Source organism: Maniola hyperantus, chromosome 4 (assembly GCF_902806685.2).
Source record: "Maniola hyperantus chromosome 4, iAphHyp1.2, whole genome shotgun sequence".
Taxonomy (NCBI): domain Eukaryota; kingdom Metazoa; phylum Arthropoda; class Insecta; order Lepidoptera; family Nymphalidae; genus Maniola; species Maniola hyperantus.
The window spans coordinates 4,802,801-4,830,507 of NC_048539.1; the positions used below are offsets into that span (position 1 = coordinate 4,802,801).

Here is a 27,707-nt window from a genome sequence, read left to right on the forward strand (position 1 = left end):
AGTCTACAATACAAAGTCAAGAGCAACGCGTATCGCATGACCAGCTCGATTATTTAAAAATTGGTCAATAAAAAATTATTGACGGCAAGCAGTACTTAAAATAAATATGGATACAGGGCCTAAGCAGAGAAGGCAAACAAATCCACGTTATAAAGCAAATCTGTTTTCTGTATTAACATTTGGGTAAGTAGGTACCTACCTACTTAGGTAGGGGCCGGGGGGGAACAGATTTAAGAGTAGGTAGGATACAGGTAGGACCTAGGGTACTGCTCGTTATCTTGGCCGACACATAGGATATTTTTTTACTTAGCTCGGAGTCTACCTACTTAGACTAGGAGTGAAATTAGGAAACAGCAATAATTCTTGGAGTAGCTGTACAAAGTTTTACATTAAATTGCATTTTAGTACAAGTTTCAATTTTCCAGCTATAAATAGAGTGCAATGTAGGATAAAACCTGAGAAAAAATGTCTTATGAAATTAAATAGCCTCAGCATGCAGCACGTAGGTACCTGCGAACGTGCTTAGTCTACCTTTAACGCAACAACGATTAAAAACTCGGAACTAATAAAATCTTGGGCAATATATTTTTAAAAAAAACTTAGTACTTAGGTATAATTTCCAGATGGACATTAGAGACGTTTATGCTTGGATATAGCCGTGATATAAAGGAAGGAGACCTTTATGCACCGTTACCCGAACATCGATCCGATGTTTTAGGTAAGCAAACTACCAAAATCGTTTTGACCTGGTTCCTTTTTCACCTTTCTAGTATCGTACCGTAACTCGTAAGGCTCGTCAAGGTCTGCACCAGTATGTACTTAGTTAAAATTCAGCAGACACGTCTTAAGCGATTTGCGTCTTCGTTCCTAATTTGAACCACTAGGATATGGATCGGGGATCCAACATCAGTTTTACCCTCCTGTTTTAATGTGGGTACCTTCCAGCCTAGAGTGAATAGGCAGTTTCTAGGCAAGTGCGGTCCATCTTAGGCTATATCATCACTTGTCAGCAGATCTGCCCCCCAATTGTGTAAGAATAACCATTTCATGGCTATCGCAATCGTCAAGAATTCGGCCCTTTGATTGGCTGTGAAAAAATGTAAACAGCGAATCAACCAATCAAATGGCAGAATTTCTTAACGATTGCGATAGCCATGAAATGGTTATTCTTACACAATTGGGGGGCTGATGGCAGCCAAGTGAAAAGTTGCACTCTGGACTCAGAAGTCGGATTTGTACATATCAACGGCCACTTTACTTACACTCTACATTAAAATATTTTTGCTCAACGTTTCATAATATGAACCGCTAAGGTTCTTTTGGAGTCCGTGTTTCCTGTCACATATAGGTAATCTAAATACCTTCATGGCAAAAGTGAATAGGCATCTTCTAGGCAAGCGCGCTCCAACCTAGAACTCACATCATTGCTTTTTATTAAATTGTCATCAAGCTCAAGCCAATCTTGCAATAAAAGAAATCCCTCTCGGCTCTCGTTGACTGCCCGTAGGACACTGACCACTGTGTGCTTATTCTCACTCTAGTCAACCTCTAGAGTTAGTATACCTATTACCTATATCTAACGGGTTTAAGTATTTTAGGAGATGCAATGCAATCCGCATGGGAGCAGGAGGTTGAGCACGCTGGTTTCCGAAATGTAGGCCGCAAACCAAGCCTAATAAAAGTACTGTACAAGGTTTTCGGCTTCGAGCTTATGCTCTATGGACTGATTCTGGCTGCTATGGAATTCTTAATTAGGTAGGTAAACCTAACCTAACGGATCTTCAAAGAGCTTTAGGTAATTATGATGGTGGCAGAACAATTTTGTGTAGTGAACGCATCATCGTATAAATCGGTAAATCGTAACTACTTGAAAGTTGAAATCTACCTACTTATAATATAGTCTATTCTCTTTGTCCAGATTGCAACAACCGTTATTCCTCGGCCTATTGCTCCGTTATTACAGTCCCGCCCAAGATTTTTATAACAGCACGACGTAAGTTGACAGCACGTACCCATCATGGTATACTTATGCACATAATTCAGGCAAAAAAAACTCTGCGCAATGGGTGATTTATTGATCTTCTTCTTGATACGAAATGAGATGCCCGTGCAATGGCAGGGGTTTCTGTGCTGTAGCACTATTGGTTATTTAGTTAACCTTTCATTTCCCGCGCTGTATGAAAATTTAGTGCCCATGCATAGACACGTCATGCATCCATCCAGTCCTCCAGAGCTCTTTTTACTTGACGGAGTCCGTAAATAACAATTATTTAGTAGTAGCTGATGCCCGCGACGCTTGGATTTAGGTTTTTAAAAATTCTGTGGGAACTCTTTGATTTTCCGGGATAAAACCGTTGCTTTGTTGCGACGTGATTGAAGGACGAACCAACAAACACTTTCGCATCTATAATATGGCTTTATGGTTATTCAGACTACCTACCTAAATTTTACTTTTTGTTAAGTACGTTGTTTTTGTGGCTTAATACCAATCCAACACACCGAGTACCAGCTTGAGCATTGCATTCGGTGGATCGTCGCGCTGGAAGACGCATTACAGAGGGCGTCACCCGTACTGTCATCCGCATCTAAATAAAATAAAATAAGTAGAATAGCAATGGATGTTGCTGCCTTGATATGCAAGATAAACAGTGTGGGTGATAACACTGAGCCCTGTGAGACGGCAGCATTGATGGGCTCAGAGCAAAAACCGTCGACTGTGACTTTGATGCTGCGTCCATCAAGAAAGCTAGCGACCCAATTACACAGCTTCATGGGTAGACCGTATGATGGTAGTTTCGATAGAAGTGCCCTATGCCAAACTTTATCAAAGGCTTTTGCGATATCAAGGCTGCGATATCGATCTGAACTTACTAAGTATAGTTGTTACTTACCTAAGTAAGTAGTTAGTTTCTTAGTTTATTTTCCAGTGCTAGCAATACATATTTTTTTCGCCTGTTCAAATACTACGACGTGTCGAGTGGCATCTCATGGGGCGAGGCGGTGTTCTTCTCTTTTGGCGTAGTCTTTTGCAGTTTGGCGAACGTCATGGTGCAACATCCGTTCATGATGGGCGCCATGCATTTAGGGATGAAAATGCGTGTAGGAGTTTGTAGTCTCATTTATAGAAAGGTAGTTTTAATGTTTATTTATTGATGTAAGTATAATTATTTATGTACCTACCTATGCTTTATTTAAATAAAGCATGTTGGCATCTCGATCTATTCGTGAAAAAAGCCACCAAATTAGCCATCTTCTGGCGTCGATTTCTTCTTAGGCGCCAAGTCATGAATTTGACATGAATATTTCATAGACAATTAATACGAATGTGTTTATATTCCTGAATGGGCCCTCGTGAAATGTTCTGAATTGAAAACATAGAACCTACGTGATAGAACTTGAACCTTATATAAAATCGGTCAAGATTTAATGGAGTTATGGAGTAACATCGACAAAAGATCACGATACCGAAAGAACCCTACTTATTCTTTTTTTGAAGAAAAACTATCCTATATGTTAGCCCGGAGGTATAAGGTGGTATAAGTAAGTATGCCAAGTTGTGCTCAAATCCATTCAGCAGTTTCAGTGTGAAGCGGGCACAAACAGACGAAGAGACGAAAATAAAAAAAACTGTGTTGGGCTCTACCTATATCAATAGGTAACCTTCCTTCGGTAGCTTGGTAGGCACTTACCTATTTAATGTACAGGAATCGTTCAGTTACAGATTTATCATAAGTATAGATTTTAAGAAAATAATTAATCCTTTGACATAGGCTTTGAAAGTGAATCTCCAAGCGATGTCTGAAAACAGAGGTGGATTGGTCGTCAACTTAATGGCGAATGATGTCAACCGCTTCGACTCCGGACCACTTTTCATCCATTATCTGTGGATAGGGCCTATTGAGACCTTGGTAATATTTTATCTCATGTACATGTTATACACACATATCATGTACATGTTATATAACATGTTTAGGTCGCTCTACAAATCTCCAAACTAGTTTAATAAAATAATTATAGTAAGTAACCATAAGCTCACATGTGCAGGGCACAGATATAGCTGCAGGCTTTGCGAGGAGAGTCTGTCGAGACTCCGACGCACATAATTATCTAATCTGCTATTAGCCTGCCTCCCCCGCTCTAATGCATAAACGTAGCATCTTGCATCACCCAGAGGAAGCTATTCTAATAACTAATTCCAGTCAGGAAAGTGCTGCTGTACTTGGCTACCACAAGTATTGGCACGGAACTTTAAAATTGGTGGCGATCACAATCGATCGGAGACGGTCAAAATTACCTACTATTTCAAAATTTACGAAAGAATTACTACTAGCATTATTAGTCTATTAGTTACTTTTTTTTAAAGTGAAAGCTTTGTTTATTTTTAGCTAATGACCACATATTTGTATAGAGAGATGGGTATGTCTGCCGTATATGGATCACTAATGATTGTAGCTGTTGTACCATTTCAAAGTAAGTATTTACTATAAATAATTTTCATAATAAATTCTGCAATGTTCCTATAAATCTGTAGACACATAACTTAGGCACACCTGTGTGTGTCGAAACGCAGTGTCTGGCACGACGCGTATATCGAGCACACGTGTAAAGCAAAAAGACATTATAGAAAATCCCATAAGTGTCTATAAGGTATAAATCGATCTTCTTCAGTATTCCTCGGAACACGTACAGCTTACTACAGAAGAAAAACAGCTACTAAATCAGATGAAAGGGTCAGGTTGATGGAAGAGATAATCATGGGGATTGAAGTCATAAAAATGTACACCTGGGAAAAACCCTTTAGGAAGATCATTGATATTGTGAGAAGGTAATTAAAAGTCAAGACCCTAACAGCAGAGGTTACTTGACTACGGATTGTCCGGCTCGAAGGACCAAAAACTTTTTGAATTTTCCTATGATAATTAAATGCCTCGTGCCTGTTATACAAATGAACCTACTCCTACTCAGTGTTACGTACCGAGACGCTAAATCGTTTGGAAGCACGGCATGTCAGTATAGATAGTAACTAGCTACGACCAAAGCCTCACATCAAACCAGATCCATCTTCGAAACTAAAAAAATCCAAATTGACCCTGCTTAGAATCGAACCCGCGACCTCCGACTTATAAGACTCTACGGCGCACACCACTGTGCCAGGAATCTCATCAAAGTTGGTAAGAACAGGCCTGATTTTGGATCCTCAATAACTCGACGGTTAAAGGATCGGACTGAAATCTGAAAGGTAGCCGGTTCAAACCCCACCCGTTGCACTATTGTCGTAACCTACTCCTAGCACAAGCTTAACGCTTAGTTGGAGGGGAAAGGGCAATATTAGTCATCATGATGAACGTGGCTAATATTCTTTAAAAAAAAGAATTTGAAGTAATTTATAAAAGAAACCCACCCTTGCTTATGTCCTTTATTACCTGACTGCGGCGAAGCCCAAAGGAGGGTTATGTGTTCGACCTGTATGTATGTATGTATGTCTGTTCCTATGTCCGCTTGTTTAGCTTTATCTTAGCGTATGAGTTGTATTGTGTGTCAGTTGGCTACCTACCATAATGAATATTTTTCTTTCGTTCTCTGTCTTGTACTACGATATTTTGCTTGGCTTTTTTTAAAAGAATATTAGCCAAGTTAATTGCTGACTAATATTCCCCTTTCCCTTCCAATTAAGCAATTAATTAATTAATTAATTAATTTTATAGGCAAGAAGTTCATTACATAAAGATGACATCCTACATACGCGGCATGGTTATGTCGTTCATAATGTTCACAGCACGATTTAGTATTTTCATCACCGTTCTGCTCTATGTGCTCTATGTGAACCGCATCACAGTGGAGAACGTGTTCTTTCTTACCTGTTACTACAATATTCTGAAACAGACTATGACACTGTTCTTTCCACAGGCTGTTGGACAAGTAAGTTAATTTCTAGTTACGGAACCTTTTTGGAAAGTTCGGTAGTTCAGAAGTTCGGTACTCTCAACATTCTGCTCGAGCACCACATCGAGAGTGTCAATCTTAAAAGCGATCACGCACTCATCCAATCCGAATCCGTGAAAATACGGATATAAAAATATCTACGTCAAATGTTAGCTACCATACAAACAGTTATATGATTACTTCGGAACGTATTTTCACGGATCGGATCGGATGAGTGCTTAACCGCCCTTACCTTTTCACTTTCTCACAGGACCACGTCCACTACCATTATTCGAAATCGAGACATTATATAGAGTAGAGACCTTCAACTTATGTAAAATAAATATTCGAGACATTATAGAGATCTACGAAACTTATATGGAAAAGAATTTTAAATGTGGTAATACAAACCTACCTGTGGTAGTTAAACTAAGGCCGTATTTTTCACTACTTATAGATCGCAGAACTGAAAGTTGCTGTGCAAAGAGTTAACGACTTCTTACTGAGTGAGGAGTGTCAACTTCCCCTTAGGACTCAGTCAGCCGATTTACCACCATCTCAATACAAACCTAAGAAACGCGTTACGATACCACGTTAGTTACTTGGGATACTTACTATCTACTATCAGGGAATGAAACGAATCGGAACGCCCGTATTCCGCAATTTTTTCAGTTATAAATACGATAGAGCGTAGCATCACGGCCGTATCACGACAGACTAATGTGCAAGTCTTAATTTAATTTAATTTAAGTCTTCATATAAAAAGTATGCTTTTTTAAATGTACCTAAATAGCGAGCAAAGGAGCAGCCGGGCAACTTGATGTTAATTTATTACAATTTACTGCCACCCATGAACATTTCAGCACCAGAGGAACCGCCAATGCGTTGCCGGGTTTCAGGAATTTGTTGACTAGTATTATAACCCCAGTTGAAATCTAGTGGGAACACCGCCTAAGGGAGTTCGTTCCACAATTTGCATGTGCGTAAAAAAAAGATCTGGCACAACGTGTGGTCGAAGTGCACCCTGGGGGGTGGAATAAGATCAAACAACTTCTGAGAACATTCCCTCCCCGTCTTTAGGCGATAGAACACACAAGGAAAGCTTATAACTTTGATCGCCGTCTGCACTCTGTACCTACTATAGTCCCCTATCATGCGGTGCGGTATCATGCAATACGGATTGCAGTTTGGTTCAAATCATATTATAGGTTACCTTACCTTACTCTTTTTACCTTCTAAAAACTTTGAACTGTTTGTATTTTTAGTGAATCCAGTACGCCCGCCTGTGAGACGTTCTGCTAGAACTGAACCTAGTACTTCCCATATGAGGTCCCAGGACAAATCTAAAGGTTTCGAAACTGCTGTTATATCCAAATTATTTTTTTATAAACATGCGTTTTGTTACTTGTCTATGGTTCAAGAGTTTATTTGTATAAACAGGATTGCGAAAAGATGAAATTGCCATCAAATTTGACGAAGCATGTAGCCGTTGGATCAAGTCATTAGATAAAGATGATGTCCAGGATATTACTCTTAGTGTAAGTCTATTGTCTTCATGTAACGTTGACGTATACCTGAAAATTCTCAAAGGTGTCTTGCCTAAACTTGCCGATCCGTAGGTAGGTACTTGGGCAGCGTGGTGGACCAGGGCTAAACCCTTCTCATTCTTCAATGACGTTGATAAAAGACACGTGGAATGTTGGTTTCTCATTCCTAAACGACTAAGAACTGACTTGTCCAAGCAAAACCTAATAATTAGACATAATTTTTCCAAAAGATTTGATACCTAGTATCCCTAGCCAAGCGAATATCAAATAAACAAAAATATTATTAAAATAAAATATGTGCAATACTTTCGGTTATCGTCTTCTACAGATAGAGTTAATTTTTAGATTTATGGTGGATCGTTAACAACAATCATAGGAGCTGTAGGTTCAGGCAAATCTACATTACTCCAAATGATGCTCAGTGAACTGCCATGCTCTACTGGCAGTAAGGAAGTTTTGGGCAGCGTGAGTTATGCCAGTCAGGACCCTTGGCTTTTTGTTGGTGAGTTCGGGTCGATAAGATCATTTCATAAAGATGCCTGATGGGCAACTGTTCATATCAATTATCATTATTAAATCCTATATTCCCTCTTCGGGGCAGAGACTACTTTTCTACAAGCCGATCTTTCGGACGCCTTTTGCCAGATAGACAACCGTTGGTTAGCTAAATATATTTGAAATAACTTTAACCTGCCAGGTCTTATACAAAACATCGCGACTAAACCTGTGCCTACACCTCAGGAAAATTACCAGGATACAATAATATAACCTACCAATCCGCATTCGGTCGTGGTTCTTCGCTCTGTATGTTTCTTTAATGAGAAAGGAGGCCCTTTCTAAACATGAATTTAGTTTTACATCATTGTGATCGATGTAGTCAAAATCGATGTTATGTTATTATTATTAGTCGAGTTGTAGCGAAGGATCTGGAATGGGTTCCCAGATTATTCCCAGGTTCGCATTATTGTCCTAAGGAAACCTTATACCATTTTATGTGATTAGTGGAAGGGGATAACGACTTTCAGCAATGAGGAATACGACGCAGAGAAAGAGAATCAATGTTGGGATATGTTTTAGGATCGGTCCGACAAAACATTCTTTTTGGGCAGCCATTTGTAATGTCACGGTACATGGAGGTGTGCAAGGTTTGTGCTCTCGAAAGGGACATTTCATTGTTTCCCCACGGAGACAAGACCATAGTCGGAGAGCGTGGAGTATCACTCAGTGGGGGACAACGCGCTAGAATCAACTTAGCACGAGCTGTATATAAAGAGGTACACAGTAGTGTAGTTTTAAAATTCCCTCCGCCATCATAACAGCTCAAAGCTTTTTTATAAAACGTTTAGATACTGAGTTGATTGATATGAGCCCAAACACTATATGGTATTACAAACCAAACTCCGACCACAGGGTCCGATCTTGAAAAATAGGACTTCGCGTAACTCCAAAAATCCGTCCGAAAAGGAGTTACGGAGATAAATAAAAGAGATTATACTTATTGAATACATAACAGTCATATTTTTACGTCGCGGCGATCAAGTAATATTAATTAAATAATTTGGTAATTTCATAGCAAAATTGTTTTAGGCAGACATTTATTTGCTAGATGACCCATTATCAGCTGTGGATACGCAGGTTGCAAGACATATATTCGAAAACTGCATTAAAAGGTCATCACAAATTGTTAAATGGACCTAAAGTCTCTATTCTCTTACAGACAGTTTAAATTTTCTCAAAATAATTGTTTCTTTAGGTACTTGGAGAATAAAACAGTAGTTCTGGTGACGCATCAATTACAATTTATAAGATCAGTCGACCAAATTGTAATCGTGGAGAAAGGCAAAATCATCGCCGAAGGAAACTATAATGATTTGAGAGTAAATTTTCTCGTTCACGTAAAATTATTATCTTTATCATAATACATTTTAATATTTTAACGAATAATTTGCAAATTAAATAGAAACGGGAGTTAGCAATAATCCAATTAATGCAAGACAAATCACACGAAATCCGTAAAGAAGATGCTTCATCTCCGAGCAAGTTCGTGCAAGGCACAAGCACTATCAGCATCACAGGTCACAGGTCTCATTGGTCTATGATCTTCGACATTAATGTGAGCACAATTTTACAGTAGCCGGAAATATTGTACGTTGTCTCTGATTTCATACCCATGATGTGACGTTTTGTCGGTCTCAACGACAGAGACAACGCTCTATTAAACCGTAGCGGTTTGGTAGAGCGTTGTCTCTCTCTAAAGGTCGATGTACAATATTTTCTGCCGCGTAGTGTAACTAATGTCATTCCTAAGTACTGTTTAGAGATTGTGTATAACAAATAAGGTCATAGCACACATATAAACTTGTAAAGGATCGTCTCCGTATCGCCTTTCGCCTCGTCGTCAACCAGGCGTCAATTTAATGTAAAAGCGGATCAGCAGCTCCGGAGTCCGGTACGACGCGCGACGAGGCGACGCACGCCGCGCTCACAGCTCACCGACCGACAGCATGTTAGGTAGTGTGGTACAGGTAGGCCGCGGGAGAGGTTAGAGGGACAAGCGTGGACGAAGAGACATTCTCGGGTATGGAAAGACGAGCGCGGGAACGAGGAGCCGCAGGCGCGGGAATTGCAAGTTGGCCACGCACCTCACCGCAGTTCGTGAGCATGTCCCGAGGCGAGGCGATTACGATACGATCCCGATTAGTGTGCGATGCAGTACTAAGGAGTTTCATAAAAGAATACTGGACAGCTCAGTTAATTCGGTGACGATCCCTATGTGTGATGACTAAGCCGCTATGTTAGACAACAATCACCATATTTTCAGGATCAGAAACAAGAACAAGAAGCCCAAATCGTAGGCAGAGTGAAGGGATCAGTTTACAAGGAATATTTCTTGGCTGATTCGGCTTGTATTTTTGTATCTCTTGTGTTTTGCATGTTCGTTTTGGCGCAATTTTTCGCCAGCGCAAGTGATTATTGGATTAGTCGATGGTGAGGAGACAAACACTTCTATTAAAGATACCAACAGTGCGCTGCAGAAAATACTGTAGTAGGTACTGTACTGCCTACATCGATCTTTAGAAAGAGATAGCGATTTTGTAGAGCGTTGTCGTTGTCGTTGAGACTGAGAAAACGTCACATAGGTATATGTGACAGAGACAACGCTCTACAAAGCCGAAATCTCATTCTAAAAGACGATGTACAATATTTCTTGCCGGTTACTGTATCTGAGTACTTAGATATGAAACCGATATAATGAGAAGTATAAAATAAATGACGTCCACGACTTGACTTCTCCCGTAGGTTTTTTAAAAATCCCGTGGGTACTATTTAATTTTGCGGTATGAAAAGTAGCATGAGTAGCAGTATGAATAGGTACGACTATTTTGTAAACAAGGTACAAAAATTACACCATTAATTTGCATTGCTAAAAAACCTCTAGTTGTCTAGTAGAGAAATAATTAAATATGATGTGAAAAGACTTTTCCGAATTCATTCAGGAGTCATGCAGAAGATCACTTAACTGGTGACAAAACCATGGACAACCTTTTGTGGACGCAGCACGGTTTAAGGCGAAAGGATTTTGCGCTCATATTCGGCGTGTTGACCATTGCAACGGTGGCTGTCGCGTTAATGCGCGCTTTTCTGTTCTTCTCTTTATGCATGAAGTCTTCGATAAAGTTTGTACTATTTTAGCGTTTAAACTAACGATAAATATCGGCTGGACTCACGCCGCTAGGGCCGTGAATGGGTTAGACAGACACTGTCTTTGTTTTGTTTTAGACAAGTTGAGATGGCAATCGGGGTGGGAACGCCTCGCACACCGGCGCAACCGCCGCGCTAACTTTTCCGAGGACGGTGAAGCTTTGTCACTCCTGATGTAAAATTTTTTGGCCTCACACATTTTTGTGTGATTATTTCCGTTCTTTTCCAAATTTCCAAACATTTAGATGTTACCTAGGTACGCAATTGAAGCAAGAATAAGGTCCTCATTACAGGCTACATGACAATATGTTTGAGCGGATATCACTTTCTCCAATGAGCTTCTTCCACACGAACCCTTCCGGAAGGATTTTAAATCGTTTCAGCAAAGATATGGGATCAGTCGACGAACTACTGCCTCAAGCTATGTTGGATTGTTTTCAGGTGAAATCTTTTTATAGATACTCGTCTAATTCCCTCTCGGTTTTTAAGGATTCTTATCTACCAAAGATAGCTGAAGATGGCTATTAAGGAGGCTTAGTAGTCATCTTCAGCGCATATATTTTGAAGGTTCCAATTCAGTACGATTCTTTATTTCTATGAATTTACTTACTATGATTCACAATTTTCTAAAAGAATTTTGTAATCTATACCTTTATTCAAAGTAGTTCTGTTGACAGAACTACTGTTTTTTTTTTCTCACTTAGGGATCCTATAGTGGTTCTTTTTTCCTTTTGTGGTACGGAACCCTAAAAATCCCACTTTTGCACAGAACTACTGGGATTTTTGTCTCACTATTTCTGTGACGTTTTTTACCTACAACTGGGAATAATTTACTTAGTAAGTTCTATGATACAAATAAACACCACACATCATATTTTAAAAGATAATAAAATAATTAAGTATATTCTATTATAATATTTTATTTTAATACACTTAATGTGGCTAATTCCATTGTACACAATCTCTAAACTAAACTAAAATGGCACGTCTAAATCTATTGCTATCCCTTTCATAATGTTGCTTGTGGAAAAGGATAGCATTAGATTTAGATCTGTTAATTTAGTTTAGTTTAGAGATTATGTACTAGAGAATCGGCCCCAATCATTTACTTTCTAAATCTGATTGAAAAACTACTGGGAATAAAGGCATTTTCTCTCTTTTTAGATAATGTTAAACTTAGCTGGTGTTCTCGTTGTGATATTGATGACAGAGATGGCTCTGCTGATACCAATAGCAGCGGCGCTTATCATATTTTACATTTTTCGTGTAATTTACGTCCGTACTACTGGTGCTATAAAACGATTGGAAGGAATAAGTATACCTTATCAACTTTTAAATGCCTCATGTCAATTCTATTGTCCTAAAAAAGGTTTGGTAGAAATCGTCTAAAACGTAAAGAAAACGCCTTTAACTTCGTTCTCGATAAAACTTATCTGGATATCAGACTGCGTCGTCACTAACAATCAGGCGAGACACGACACTAGAGATGTCTATGAAATTGATATTAATAAAATATTTTTTCCCTAGCCCGAAGTCCCGTTTTTGGCCACGTAAACGCAACAATACAGGGATTGCCGACCATTCGCTCTTTCGGAGCAGAGCAACTCTTAGCGCATGAGTTCGATCGTCATCAGGACTTGCACAGTGCCGCGTGGTACCTGTTCATCACTTGCAGTCGAGCTTTTGGATATTTCCTCGATGTTATCTGTCTGTTATTCATTATATGCGTGACCTTCAGCTGTTTGATGAAGACTGGTTAGTTCCTATCCGTTTTTATGGTTTTAACTTTTATTTATTTATTTATTTTTATTATTCATGTACCAAAAATTGTAGTTACAAAGTAATAATAAATTAAGTTACATCGGAAATGCTTATCTCTAAACAGAGATTTCTAATAAAGTTCTTGAGGTCATCACTTAAAACTTAATCTCAGTTAATCAAATATAAATGGGTGGCCGCTGTGTCGTGTACCAAATTCACAGGGTATCTATATTTTGGGTGATTTAGGTATATCCACTTTAGGTAGGTAGGTACAAATCCGTCACAAAGTTTAAATGGAAGGGGAACAGTACCTATATCTGCGCAGCAAACGCTGAAGAAAATGCCACTCGTGAAATTCCGCTAGACCTATTTGTCCCTAATCTTAATATCCGAGGAGGTTAGCCCTTGCATGTAGTTTCTGAGATCCCCAAAGAACACGTGAAAAATTACACCTCCCCTAAATTAAAGATTGAATATAGGTAGGTAATCTCCATTGTCATGTACAGCATGTGAGCAAATGTTACCTCGAATTTTTCGACGCTAGGGATAAGGGATATAATCTAAAAATATTTTTTCTGACGACAGATATAGAAGGCAGCAAAGTAGGGCTCATAATAACTCAATCCATATCGCTCACTGGCATCTTTCAATGGGGAATGCGACAATCTGCCGAAATGGAAAACCAAATGACCAGTGTCGAAAGAGTTTTGGAGTATACTAAACTACCGCAAGAGACGGAATTATTAGACGTGGGTTGAATTTGTTTCTTTAATTGCATCTGCAACATTCTACCAGTATCACCTATTTATTTTCGTCTACTCTCTTTGCATGGCGTGAAGCCCGATTCAAGCGACGTGACGAGCATTGAAAGGACTGCAACCGTATGTAAATCGAAATCCACGAACACGTACAAAGCGATTTGCTTCCTCGTTTCTTATTCGAACCGCCAAGATATGGAATTTCCTTCCGGCTTAAGTTTTTTCCTCTTTCACTTTTAGTACAGGGCTTCACCTTCAAGTCAAGAGTGAATAGGTATTTTTAGGCAAGCGCTCTTCACGTTGGGCTGCATCATCACTTGCTGGCAGGTTTGATTGCCATAAGATTTTCTATTATAAGAAAAATAACGGGTATTAGTTTGGACTGTTAAAAAGACGTAAGTACCTAAAGTGAATGGTAACTTAAACCGGTAAGATGTAATAATTGGTACTTTTTTAAATTCTTTATAGGCCCAAGATTGTTCACAATCACACCTGTTTGAAAGTGGTGATGAGGCAAGATGGGACGCGTTAACCTAGAAGATGCCTATTCACTCTTCTTTTAAAGGTACCCAGATTATAAATAATTGGTGGGAAACACACATCGCGGAAGAGTACTTAGATAAACTTGCCCGATTTGGGTCGAATTTTCTCAATAACACTAGGTATTGAGAAAGATGCCCAAAAGCAAAAAGAAACGTAGGAAATAAATTCAATAATAGAGAACTTTTTATCTCACAGACGGCAGACGAAAAGCCTCCAGAAGCCTGGCCAACTGAAGGCGCGATCCAATTTGAGCATCTTAGCTTGAGATATTCACCCAGTGGCGAACATGTTCTACATGATTTACAATTCAACATCCTACCGCAAGAAAAGGTAAGGCATTATATTCCTATTCCTTTTAATAACCTTAAATACCTTTAATTTAAATGGTAGAATGTAAGGGAAATTTTGGATAACAATGGGCGATTGTTGCAAAATCGAATTAATAGAACAATTTATTCGTTTTGACAAAAAACAATCGAATAAAAATCGACAACCGATTGTTAAATTTTTCAAATAAGTCTACGAATGCGGAGCGCACGGTCTGGAACGAATAAATCCAAAAACCTAAATCAAGCGCTTCGATCCAGACCTGCGCGCTACATTTAAACAATCGAAAACAATCGATTGCTCTTCGATTGTTTAGTTCTTCGGTTGTTATCGAATAATAACAACAATCACATAATTCGAATGAATCGCCCATCGCTAAATCTGGAAAAACAAAAGTTCATAGATTGACCTGAACAAACATACAGAGAGACATTATTAATATTTATAGATTGGGATTGTTGGAAGAACGGGTGCGGGCAAATCATCAATAATACAGGCGTTATTCAGATTGGCTTATTTGGATGGAACAATCACGATTGACGGTGTAGACATCACATCTATTGGCTTAAGATATCTGCGGCAGAAAATTTCCATAATACCTCAAGTAGGTACCTAAGCACAAAAATAGATTCATTTAATAAAGTACGATTTTCTAGATAAAGGACATCTTTACGCCTTAAAACATCAAGTTTGCCTCTTTGTTCGTTCCTTCAAAAAGCTTCTTGCAGTTATTTAGATTTTATGTCGGCAGCTAAATGATAATTACCAATTACAAATGACAAAAATAAATCACTTTTGCAATAAAGCCTCAAAAAAGTAGGTGTTTAAAAGTCTTTTGCCTTTTCCAGGAGCCCGTACTATTTAGTGGTTCTCTAAGGAAAAATTTAGATCCCTTTGATGAGTACCAAGATGAATTGTTGCTCAGAGCTCTTGACAAAGTTGAGCTTCTTTCTGAAGAGGAAAGTGTTGGTGAGAATATTCATTCTAAAATGAAGATTGTGGGATGCCCATTTTAAAACTTCCTTTTATTTTTTCAACAATAAAGACAACAATATGAGTTTTTTCTTCAATTCAGATTCTGTCTTGTCAAAAACTTTTAAAAAATGTAATAAGAAACTGTCAGTACACTCTTTATTTGTACACCACATCACATAACAAAGAATACTGACACAAAAAAGAAGGAATTAGAATGCAAAAAGCATCCTCAGCGATCTCTGGCAGGCAACCTTAGGATTAAGTGAAGTAAAGGTGATGAAACTGTGGACTGTTACAATATAAACATACAATCAAATAGCTACACACGAATACATAAACTAATTATATACACAAATTTAGAAATCGTTCACAATCAATCTGTTCGTGCAATTTCTAAATTGACAGAACAGATTGATTTGCTTCCTCGTTTCGAACCACTAGAATATGGAACGCTCTTTCGACATTAGTTTTCCACTCCACTTTTAATATAAGTATAACATTCAAATCAAGAGCGAATGTGAATCTAAGGCAACATCATCACCTACCAGCAGATCTGATTGCAGCCAAGCGCTAGTCTATTTTTTTAAAAGTTCAAAGTTGTTTAAATGAATATTTTTCAGAGGCTCTATACAAACAAGTATCAGACTGTGGGTCAAACTTCAGCGTGGGCGAACGCCAGCTGGTATGCTTGGCGCGGGCCATCGTGAACAATGACAAAATACTCCTACTAGACGAAGCCACGGCCAACGTGGACGCACAGACAGACGCGCTCATACAAACTGCTATTAAGGAACACTTCAGGAACTGTACCGTGCTCACTGTGGCTCATAGGTTGAATACGGTCATTGATTCTGATAAGGTAAGAATATGTTATTGACACAAGCGGGTACAAGATCGTGGAGTTTAGAAATCTCTTCAAGCGGTCAATATCTATGAATGTTTAGTACGCGACACGTCGAAATTGCAATCAGGGAGGGAACGCCCCGCACACTCGCACAGTCCCCGCGCTAACCCGATGCGGGCGAGCGCGGGTGACGTGCATACGTGCGTGTGTGCAGAGAGACCCCGATTGCCATCAAAACCTACTCGTGATAAGCTAAAGATCGTTTACCTATAACCCTTCTCTGTGCTAAAAGTCAAAATCGGCTATTTCGCATGGACAGTGAAAAGCTGCCAGACAGACAGATAGAGACACTTTCACATTTATAACACAAGATTAGTATGATTTAGATACAAATTACTTGACTACAATCTCACCTTTTTGTCTGGTGGGAGGCTTCGGCCGTGGCTAGTTACCACCCTACCGGCAAAGCAGTGCCGCCAAGCGATTTAGCGTTCCGGTACGATGCCGTGTAGAAACCAAAGGGGGTATGGGTTTAATAAAAACTGCCATACCCCTTCCAGGTTAGCCCGCTATCATCTTAGACTGCATCATCACTTACCACCAGGTGAGATTGCAGTCAAGGGCTAACTTGTATCTGAATAATAAAACCCTGGTGGTAAGTGATAATGCAGTCTATGATGGAAGCGGGCTAACCTGGAAGGGGTGTGGCAGTTTTTTTATTCATTAAGCTCATACCACTTTGGTTTCTATTCAGCATCGCACCGAAACGCTTAATCGCTTGGCAGCACGACTTTGCCGGTAGGGTCGTAGCTAGCCACGGCGGAAGCCGCCCACCAGACTAACAGATATTTTACAGATTTTGGTGCTGGACGCGGGTAATTTGGTGGAGTTTGACCACCCGCACATATTGCTGCAGACCAAGAAGGGATACTTTCGCAAAATGGTCGCAGAGACCGGCCCCGCCATGTCGCAGTTGTTGCACAAAGCTGCAGCAGAGGTACATTCACAAGAATTGTATAGAGGATTTTTATTGTATAGAGGATGGTAGGAGGAGGAGGCAGAAGCTGTGATAGCCTAGTGGTTAGGACTTCCGCCTTCTAATTGAAGGTCAAGGGTTCGATCCCGGGTACGCACTTGTAACTTTTCGGAGTTATATGCGTTTTAAGTAATTAAATATCACTTGCTTTAACGGTGAAGGAAAACATCATGAGGAAACCTGCATGCCTTAGAATTTTCTATAAATATTGTTCTCAAAGGTGTGTGAAGTCTACCAATCCGCACATGGCCAGCGTGGTAGATTATGGTCAAAACCCTACTCTGAGAGGAGACCCTTGCTCTGTAGTGAGCCATACACTTTCGCATTTATAATATTAGTATGGATTTCTAATGTTGTTCAGCTACGAAATAAGCCTAAAATGATTAACATATTTATTTGTTTCAGAATTACAATAAAATTAAACAAGGCGAATAATGTAAAATAGTATATTTTATTCTTTAATTAAATAGTAATAATGTACAATCTATTATTTGTCTTTTATTACATAACTTACTTATTTATAAATATGCCATTTTTAATGAGATGCCTATTACTTTTAAAATATATTTTAATTTTAAACAATATGAATAATTTTAGGTTATGATACACAACACATTAACTATTTTCGGGTTAATATTGATGTAAACCTAAATATAAATACGGTTTTTAATAATTAAGCCCTATAAGTAATGAATATTTACATCGTTAATTACAAGATTTCATGTTTTGTTTATAGTTTTAGTGATTGTATTCTAAAGTCATATGCAATAAGTCTTTCTTTCTAATTTCTTAGAACAGATTTAGATTAGAAAAGTCTAAGTAGTAAATTATTTCAAACAGTCTCTATATTGCAATTAAGACTACACAGTTGTAGCTCCATCCGCTTTTTAAAGTTCTGAATGATTGTATCCATGCGCCTGAAATCAAATCCTTTGTTTGAGTTTATATATATATTTTATATTTTTAACCTTCTAATAACCACTAATATTTTTTTTAAATATTTATCTCTGCGTTTTTTACACATGTAGGTATATACAATAGCCGGCAAAAAATATTGTAAATCGACCTTTAGAATGAGATTTCGGCATTGTAGAGCGTTGTCTCTGTCACTCATACCTACGTGAGGTTTTGTCGGTCTCAACGACAGAGACAATGCTCTACGAAACCGCTCTTTCTAATGGTCCATGTACATATTTCTTTCGGCCTACTGTAATAATATTTAAATGTTTTATTTCTTTTATTCGTACTCATTTTATATTTGCTCTTATCAAATTGTTATTTTATATGTTTCTTTTTAAGCTAGTAATAAAAGGATAGAATTATTAATTTTAATTCATCAACAGGGAAAAGTAAATAAAAGTACTCACTTTTTCTCTTCTTCAGTTTCTAGTAGTTCTAACGCCTCTATAGTTTTCACGAGATAATCCCTGGAACACAAAAAGAACTGCAGTTAGTTCTAAGTTGCCAATTTCCTATTATTACCCTAGTTAAATATTAACATAATTAAAAAAAAAACGAAAGTAACATGTCTATGGATTGGATAGTAACAAAAGATATAACGCGTAAAATTTTACTCCTCACGTGCCATTTTAACTTTTTGTGTCAAATTTCATGTGAAAAGTATGATTTTAGTCATTATTATAAAGGTGAACCGCACTTTCGACATGAGCCATAGATTTAAAATGGCGCGTGAGGAGTCATTTTTACGGACTATAGGTGCTAAGGGAAGTTATATGAATACTCACTCCGCTTTGACAGTAAGATGCGCAGCACAAGCCATTCTCAGTAGGGTGGTCTCGAGTCTCGCGCGGAACACGGCGGCGCGCGACGTGGGCCTCGCGCCGGCCCACAGGCGGGACACCTCCTCGCACACCGTCTCGCTTATGTCGCGCACGTACCGCGAACACGACGCGCCGCAGATGCTATCCACCTGCGATGACGAAACACTTGTACAAGACCAAAAAATGTGGTACTCATTCGTAATCGATTCATTTTCGATTAATCGTGAAAATACGATTTGAAGTGGCCGTCATGGAAAACGTACGTACGCGTGCGCACTCATTCGATTCGTGATTTGACGGATCCTTAAAAACAGAGAAATTAAGAGGGATTTAGTAGTGCGCTCCAAAGTCCAAACCAATGTATGAGATAAATGAGAGCCAAATTGGCTCTCATTTATCAAACCTCGTGACTTTAGGCGCCAGTCTTGAGCATTGGATTTTTTATGGGGACACCTTGGCGTCTTTAATTTATTTATATTACAACAAAGTACATAATATTATATTGTGTATTAAATTAAGTTTGTATAACTTGTATTGAAGCTTTCAGAGCTAATTTTACAGAACAATATTATTAGGCCTTTACAGCCGTCCAAAAAGTGCCTCAGTGGACGGTATTTCACGTCCACCAGGCGGGGTATTGGTAAAGTTTTCAACTAGCAATAATCGCACCTCGGATTAACCTCATTGGTTACGATATTGCCTCTGCGCAAAGTTAACTTGAACATTTTATACCAACGTATATCACCGTCCGAAACAGTCGATATTGTAGCGCAATTAAAGTCGCCACTAGCGCCACCTATCAAAGAATTTATGAAGTAAACCATTTCATACTAATGAAATGATACTATTGGTAGTTCCTAAATCCTAATATATTTTTTCATGCGAGTTGTAGAATTTGCTTATCTATACCTGAATTAGTACTAATAAATTATAAGGAGGTAAAGTTTGTTTGTAGGGGGTAATCTCTGGAACTACTGAACCGATTTTGAAAATTCTTTCACCAGTAGAAAGCAACATTATTCCTGAGTGACATCTATACTAATATTATAAATACGAAAGTGTGTCTGTCTATCTGTCTGTCCGTCTGTCTGTCTGTCTTCTAGCTTTTCACGGCCTAACAGTTTAACCTATTTTAAAACGAGTAAAATGTTGGCGGGGGACAGGACTCTCTAACTGACTATCATGCTTCTTAATTATTTATTTGTATTTTTGTGTTTTCTTTGGTTATTTATTAGTAAGTTGTTAGAATACTCAATTGTGTTAGTTTATCTTTTAGTGAAGTAGGTAGGTTTAAATTAGTATGTAGTACAGTTTTTATCATAAGAATAGATATAGTTGTATGAATAGCGTTAAGGAAATATAGTAGTAAGTTATGTACTTAGTATTAAGAGCGCCACCTCGCCAACAAACTGGCCCACCAGTTTGGCGAGATAGATATGTAGGAAACTTTGTAAAATTATTATGAATAAATAAATTAAAAAAAAAAAAAACTGAGAGAGACATGCTTTTTTACCGAGTCAAGTCACGTAATCAAGACAATGTGCGGAATAAGGATAAGCGTACCGAACGGGCGTGGGCCGACTTTTATGCTAAGCAACTGCCTAAGCTTGGCGATCGCGGGTGTCCGGCTATTAGGCGTCTATAGGTGGTGGTCTGTGCCTCCGGATTTATTAAGATAAACTTACCTCAGCGTGAACCGCAATAAGGTTGTTTATGATCTCGTACACATAGGGGCGAGCGTCGTCCACGATCGCGTCTGGGTCCAGCTCGTGCCTGCCCATGTACATGCTGGGCTCTATGGTGCCCACCAGCGGGTCTCCCTTGTGCTCTAGGTAAGTCTCAGCGATGCTCGACTCGAGGTTGCTTAGGGCTTCTTTGGTTGTTTGCAGAGCTAGTAGCGGCTTGGGGAATTCGAAACTGGAAATTAAAAAAACTTTTTTTTTAGTCTTTTTAGATTCTGGCGCAGCGGTTTGCGCTGTCGATTTGAAAAATCCATACTAATACTATAAATGCGAAAATGTATATCTCTCTGCTAGCTTTTAACGGTTCATCCGTTTAGCCGATTTTGACGAAATTTTGTTACAGAGATAGCTTGCATCTCGAGATGGTCTCAGAAAATCAAAGTTCCCATGTAATTTTAAAAACCTAAATCCACATGGATGAAGTTGCAGCCAACATCTACTTGGTGCAGAGATAGCTTGCATTCTGAAGATGGTCATAGACTGCTTTTTGCGCCGAAAATCAAACATCCCACAAGATACTTAAAAACCTAAATCCAGGCGGACAAAGTCGCGGCGAACGCCTACGCTGGAGAAACGGAGAAACGCTAGTGTGAAGGCGCTCTAACATACTTTTCAAAGGAAGTAGAGACGGATGGCAGAGTGACGCGTCGTGTGTACTGCGCGTTACTGGCCGCGATCAGGAGCCTCTGCTGCGACGAGCGCACTCGTCCATCGCCCAACGTTCTGTTTGGCTCCTCTAGAGGCTGGTCCAGCGCCACTGACAAACTCGTATTGGTAAAATCCTGAAATTAAAAAAAAAAATAACGAAACTAGCTGATGCCCACGACTCGCAGACGTGGATTTAGGTTTTTAATAATCCCGTGGGAACTCTTTGATTTTCCGGGATAAAAAGTATGTCACTCTCAGAGTCCTTTAACTATACCCATGCAAAAAATCACGTCAATAGGTGGCTCCGTTGCAACGTGATTGAAGGACTTGTGAAGGAGTGATCGTGAAGTTTAACAAAATATAGGATTTTTTATATTTATTTTTCGCGTTTTTTAAGGTATATGGTAGCTGATATGGTTATCAGTAATCATCAGTACTTTCACCTGTCTTCGTTTTTGCCAGAATTCTGGTTACACCCTGCATATCTAACCATAGCTGGTCGTCATGCTGCAAGGCGAGCTCCTCGAGCATGGCCACGAAAGCCAGCAGTATCTGCTGCGTGTGTTACCGCAGTGCGATAAGAGGCTCGCTGCCTTCATTCAGCAGCGGCGTCTCTCGCCTGCCGCTCGCGAACACGCTTTTCGTATTGAGGATAAGGGTTTCTAGGAGACACTTAGTCACTTACTCAGGACTTAAAGTATAAAAAAGCCACTATTTTTGAAAGTAAGTGTATATGTAACCATACCTGGTCGTCTTGCTGCAAGGCGAGCTCCTCGAGCACGGCCACGAAAGCCAGCAGTATCTGCTGCGTGTGTTTCTGCAGTGTGGTGAGAGGCTCGCTGCCTTCACTCAGCAGCAGCGTCTCTCGCCTGCCGCTCGCGAACACGCATTTTCGTATTGAGGATAAGGCTTTTTATTTGTTTCTAGGAGACACTTAGTCACTTACTCAGGTCTTAAAGTATAAAAAACCACTATTTTTAAAAGTAATTATATATCTAACCATACCTGGTCGTCATGCTGCAAGGCGAGCTCCTCGAGCACGGCCACGAAAGCCAGCAGTATCTGCTGCGTGTGTTTCCGCAGTGCGGTCAGAGGCTCGCTGCCTTCACTCAGAAGCGGCGTCTCTCGCCTGCCGCTCGCGAACACGCATTTGTGTATTGAGGACAACGCGTCGTTCAGATACGTTTGTAAAAGATGTGGCTGGAAAAAGGTATAAACAAGATTAAAAATAAAATTTAACAGGTTGTCTGGTATACACCGCCAAAACCGGACGTGAGCAACGCCAACGTGTTATAGTGACTAAGAAACTAGTCGGGTATACACCGATAAAGTAAGAAGTAAGCAAAGCCGCTGCTTAATTCTTTCGAACAAAATTAACAAATGATTAAAATAAAAATAAATATTTCTCACGTCCGAAGCTAGTCGGGTGTACACTGACAAAAACCGGACGTGAGTAAAGCAAATGTATTATTCATACTGACTAACAAAATTAGTAAGTTTCAAATAAATCTTTACTTACGTCCGAAACTAGTTGGGTATACACCGCCAAAACTTTGACATGAGTAAAGCCGATGTATTATTGTTCATAGTGACTCACAAGATTGGTTATGGCTCCGTAGTCGCTGAACTCTTGTATCTTCCACGTCTCCTTGCCCGCGAGCCCCTTGACGCGCTTGTGCGCGCGCTGCAGGAACACCGTCATGCCGTGCACGCGGTAGTCGAATATCACCTTTTCCACTATGCTCAATGGCTGAAAATAGAAATATTCAAGGTGTCTACAGATTTGCTTGATTTTTGACTTCTGGTTGTTTTCAAGTTACACAAGCTCAAGGACAAATCTTCAAACTGTTTACCTTTCGCTAAAATCGTTTTTAACGAAAGGTAAAATCGTTCGTTTCGTTAAAATCGTTTTAATGAAAGGTACAGAGAATCTTGCATCTCAGGGATGGATATAGGCTACTTATTGTCCCGGAAAATCAAAGACTTTCCATGGGATTTTTTGAAATCAAAATGCACACCGAAGAAGTCGCAGGCATCATGTAATATTTAGATTTTACCTGTGAAGGCAAGTCGAGCTTCAACAAGGACTCGTAGGCCTCCCTGAGACTGCGCAGGTTGGCGAGCAGGCGCGACCGCAGCACGTCCGCGCTGGGCGGCACGCCGCCGGCCAACAGGCACGCACGCATGTGCTCCGAGAACAACTGCACGGCCGCTATTATCATCTCCTGCAATGATAATAAATTGAAGATAAGGTACATGGAAAATTTCTCGCCTTTTCAGATTGGTCAAAAGTGAAAACGCATTTCTTACCATAAGTTACCTGTGAATTCCCAGTAGTCGCTTAGCAAATTTTTATAACCTTCGCTTTCAATGTACGACATAGTTTAAACTTATCTTGGTCAGAACTACTACTGCGCAACACGCCGACCGCACCAAGAACCTTCGCTTTCAATGTGCGACCAAAGATAATATATACAAGTAAGATCGCTAACGTCATACATTCATTTAAAGCTTGCGTAAAACTCCTTTAAGTCGCCGGTACCTTGTAGGTCAACTCCTTATAGTGTGATGGTGTTATTGTGCAAGCTAAAATGTGAGTTATCGAATTTATTTAGTGCCATCTATCGAACAGCTGATGAAACTCAATTTTATTTAGAGCCAACTCAACTTTTAATTTTTTTATGAAGCACATGACGTCTTGGCTTGGATTTTGGGAGTGACCTATCGTATCTTGATACCTACCAACATCTGTTGGTATCAAGATCAGGCCAATGCTGGTATCATTTTCGAATAAATCAGGGATGCTAAATTTATTTATGGAATCATACTGGCACCCACAGATTAGAGAATCTCTAATCTGTGACCTATCTGTAACCTTACAAGATATCCCTACCAAAGGAAAATAATATCTTGTTGATGAAAAGCCGTATTTTGCACTTTTTTGTCGTGTACACGTACATAGGTAAATTTCATAAATAAAACAACCAGTGAGTATATTTAATAATAATAATAATTTTATTTTCAAGTAACAAGTCATTTTGTTACGCCATCTACTGGAATTTTGTAATACTACTTCAGCTATCCAAAGCAAAAGATAGAACTTGCTATGAATATCGTAAAGTTCAATGAGTCAATAATTAAAATTAAGAATTAGCTTTTTCCGATGGTGATGTTGTGAAAATTTTGTATTTTGTTACTAAATATAAATAAATTTGATGAACCAGACAAGTGAAATATGATATTTCGTCAAATCCATAAAAAACATATTTCATACGAACCAAGTGACGCCATCTAGTAATAGTCTTGAACTAGTTACAATTTTAAATAGACAGTTAGCGATCTGTACTTGTTTAATATATTATCTTTGGTGCGACATAGTTTAAACTTATCTTGGTCAGAACTACTACTGCGCACCACGCCGACCGCACCAAGAACCTTCGCTTTCAATGTGCGACATAGTTTAAACTTATCTTGGTCAGAACTACTACTGCGCACCACGCCGACCGCACCAAGAACCTTCGCTTTCAATGTGCGACATAGTTTAAACTTATCTTGGTCAGAACTACTACTGCGCACCACGCCGACCGCACCAAGAACCTTCGCTTTCAATGTACGACATAGTTTAAACTTATCTTGGTCAGAACTACTACTGCGCACCACGCCGACCGCACCAAGAACCCTCGCTTTCAATGTGCGACATACTTTAAACTTATCTTGGTCAGAACTACTACTGCGCACCACGCCGACCGCACCAAGAACCTTCGCTTTCAATGTGCGACATAGTTTAAACTTATCTTGGTCAGAACTACTACTGCGCACCACGCCGACCGCACCAAGAACCTTCGCTTTCAATGTGCGACATGGTTTAACGTGGGTATCTTGGTCAGAACTAATGTTTACCTTAAGATCGGCGTTCCGCTTTGGGTCCGAGGGCTGCCCCGCCAGCTCGCCGGCGAAGTACCGCCTCGCTAAAGGCCAGAGAGCGTGCAGTTCGGCCGCCAGGGCGCCGCACGCGGCCGCGCACCACGCCGACCGCACCGCGCTCCAAGAACCTTCGCTTTCAGGCTCTTTGGCTTTACGTCTGCCTACAATTTTGATTAACTACTCTTAAGACTGTGAGCGACATGCACACAACGACTTCTAGAGATAAATAACGGATGGTAGGTGTCCTTTGCCTGCTGTAGCAGCCTAGTGGTTAGGACGTCCGCCTTCCAATCGGAGGTCGGGGGTTCGATCCCGGGCACGCACCTCTAACTTTTCGAAGTTATGTGCGTTTTTAAGTAATTAAAATATTACTTGCTATAACGGTGAAGGAAAACATCGTGAGGAAACCTGCATGCCTGAGAGTTCTCCATAATGTTCTCAAAGGTGTGTGAAGTCTGCCAATCCGCACTTGGCAAGCGTGGTATACTATAATGGCCAAAACCCTTCTCACTGTGAGAGGAGACCCGTAGTGAGCCGGCGATGGGTTGATCATGATGATGAGGTGTCCTTTTACCCAAAGGTGCGTGAACACCACGCCACATGTAGTGTATACCGCTTCGCGCATCTATGTCACACACAAGCGCACGAATTTTTCTTAAATTTTTATAATACGAATATAATATGAGCTTTGCCTATCTGGAGTTTTATAATATCTTGCACGCATGCACATAATTATCTTGGCCGATTATTATTTATCAACATCATCATCAACCCATTGCGGGCTCACTACTGAACACAGATCTCCCAAAATGAGAAGAGTTTAGGGCTTAGGCCATAGTCCACCACGCTGGCTAAGTTCGGATGGCCAGGTGGCAGTCTGAATAGATGGTCGACGTCTTAACCACTAGGCTTTTTTCCTCTTTAAAAATAATACCCGTCACAGTTTTCAGCAATTAGCATGGTAACGGGATCCTACCTTATCTTAACTCTTGCGCACTTGACTCTTTGTTTTTTTTGGAAACCTACCTTTCTCGCCAGACTCCTGATCCTCCTTCTGCTTGAAATGGTCCTTGACTTTGTTCATCAGACTCATCAGATACTCCTTGCGGGTCGTGATCGCAATCCACGCTGCATCGCCCTCCCAGTTCAAACTGTTCAGTAATCTGGAAAAAATTAAACATTATAATAATTAGTACTTCAAAAATTCCAAGAACAACAGTCCCGCGAATTACTATAGCGCTGGAACCATGTCTCATTAACATCGAAATTAATATAATAATAATAACATAATAATAAATAATTTCGGCTGACGTCATTTTGACGTCAGCCGAAATAAATATATTATACCATCAGCTCGAAACTTCAGTCTAGTGCTGACGTCACTAAAATGGCGGCCACGCGCATTACCAATTTGCGGAACTTATACCCATTGTAGTATGCTATCTCACTCTGCAAATGTTAGTATGAGATTTTACCTCAGAGTAAAATGGGACTGGTGTTTCTTGATTTAAAGTCTATAATGCAGTACTATTGATTAAAATTTCGCAACATTTCAGCTTGGGGCGCTGGCTGTAGATGTATGAAACTTGAGTTTTAAAACAAGGCAGATAATGACTATTTTACTTTAACGCTGAAGTGTTTTGATTCTAGAATACTGTCTATCAATGTTGTTATGATATAAAATCTCATACTAAGCACACTATATAACAAAATGATGACTTAGAGTAGAGGCAAGACACATATACGTTTAAATGTATTTATTATTTTCATGTAATATGGTATTTTCGGGTAAAGGAGTTGACTGAAAACCGAAAGGTCGACGGTTCAAACCCCGCCCGTTGCACTATTGTCGTACCTACTCCTAGCACAAGCCTGACGCTTAGTCGGAGAGGAAAGGGGAATATTAGTCATTTAACATGGCTAATATTCTTTTTATAAAATAAATAAATAAATAGTTCACATACCTTATGTATTTGGTTTGTTCTTGGACATTTACAGGCATAGTTTTCATTCTTGTGTGGAGATTTTCTTTTAATTCTTCTATTTTTTTGTCGATCTCATCAAGGATTTTCTGGAAGAGCTGCCGAAAGAATCCATTATTGTTATTACGAATGCTAAAGTATTAACATAATTTATTTACACGAATAGATACAATAAAGTTTCTCGGAGAAGTGGCAAAATTGTTATTTAGCCCAAG

General features: G+C 39.5%; 3 protein-coding genes and 1 non-coding gene across 5 annotated transcripts in view; 2 read left to right on the forward strand and 2 right to left on the reverse strand.

Moving 5' to 3' along the window:
• LOC117997272 (HIG1 domain family member 1A, mitochondrial-like) overlaps positions 1 to 14,777 on the forward strand; it is a 37,847-nt gene extending 23,070 nt beyond the window's left edge. Inside the window, exon 3 of the transcript XR_011238577.1 lies at positions 14,752 to 14,777. The gene's annotated coding sequence lies outside the window, so the exon portion shown is untranslated. The remainder of the gene's footprint in view (positions 1 to 14,751) is intronic.
• Positions 1 to 17,902, forward strand: LOC117981979 (probable multidrug resistance-associated protein lethal(2)03659). 2 transcript variants are annotated; one of them, XM_034968252.2, is made up of 29 exons: positions 2 to 183; positions 624 to 718; positions 1,599 to 1,755; positions 1,919 to 1,993; positions 2,928 to 3,129; positions 3,771 to 3,908; positions 4,386 to 4,470; positions 4,669 to 4,825; positions 5,706 to 5,919; positions 6,380 to 6,515; positions 7,188 to 7,271; positions 7,363 to 7,460; positions 7,815 to 7,971; positions 8,547 to 8,743; positions 9,057 to 9,139; positions 9,223 to 9,346; positions 9,430 to 9,582; positions 10,291 to 10,457; positions 10,967 to 11,146; positions 11,465 to 11,612; positions 12,336 to 12,486; positions 12,699 to 12,926; positions 13,518 to 13,681; positions 14,429 to 14,563; positions 15,009 to 15,164; positions 15,409 to 15,529; positions 16,156 to 16,394; positions 17,236 to 17,376; positions 17,821 to 17,902. In XM_034968252.2, exons 1-29 carry the CDS (start codon positions 107 to 109, stop codon positions 17,848 to 17,850), a joined length of 4,092 nt encoding a protein of 1,363 aa, XP_034824143.1. In that variant the 5' UTR covers positions 2 to 106; the 3' UTR covers positions 17,851 to 17,902. The 2 variants fall into 2 exon arrangements, with proteins under 2 accessions (XP_069365859.1, XP_034824143.1); XM_069509758.1 differs by lacking the exon at positions 17,821 to 17,902 and having other exon boundaries at positions 1 to 183; positions 17,236 to 17,786.
• Sec5 (secretory 5) overlaps positions 17,897 to 27,707 on the reverse strand; it is a 14,789-nt gene continuing 4,978 nt past the window's right edge. Inside the window, exons 7-17 of the mRNA XM_034985482.2 lie at positions 27,475 to 27,590; positions 26,537 to 26,673; positions 25,487 to 25,671; positions 23,644 to 23,811; positions 23,184 to 23,336; positions 22,592 to 22,786; positions 21,548 to 21,720; positions 20,882 to 21,113; positions 19,161 to 19,345; positions 18,783 to 18,842; positions 17,897 to 18,332 (exon numbers count right to left, since the gene is read on the reverse strand). Coding sequence (XP_034841373.1) covers positions 18,248 to 18,332; positions 18,783 to 18,842; positions 19,161 to 19,345; positions 20,882 to 21,113; positions 21,548 to 21,720; positions 22,592 to 22,786; positions 23,184 to 23,336; positions 23,644 to 23,811; positions 25,487 to 25,671; positions 26,537 to 26,673; positions 27,475 to 27,590 — 1,689 coding nt within the window. The 3' untranslated portion in view covers positions 17,897 to 18,247. The remainder of the gene's footprint in view (positions 18,333 to 18,782; positions 18,843 to 19,160; positions 19,346 to 20,881; positions 21,114 to 21,547; positions 21,721 to 22,591; positions 22,787 to 23,183; positions 23,337 to 23,643; positions 23,812 to 25,486; positions 25,672 to 26,536; positions 26,674 to 27,474; positions 27,591 to 27,707) is intronic.
• Positions 19,772 to 19,910, reverse strand: LOC117982010 (U4 spliceosomal RNA). The gene has a single exon (XR_004673443.1). It is a non-coding gene; the product is annotated as a U4 spliceosomal RNA (small nuclear RNA).

Excerpts from the sequence above, each read along its gene's own strand:
- LOC117981979 (XM_069509758.1), top strand. The coding sequence starts at position 107 with ATGGATACAGGGCCTAAGCAGAGAAGGCAAACAAATCCACGTTATAAA. Across the intron at positions 3,909-4,385 it reads TAGGGCCTATTGAGACCTTG|CTAATGACCACATATTTGTA; the intron begins GTAATATTTTAT and ends GTTTATTTTTAG. Across the intron at positions 8,744-9,056 it reads CACGAGCTGTATATAAAGAG|GCAGACATTTATTTGCTAGA; the intron begins GTACACAGTAGT and ends AAATTGTTTTAG.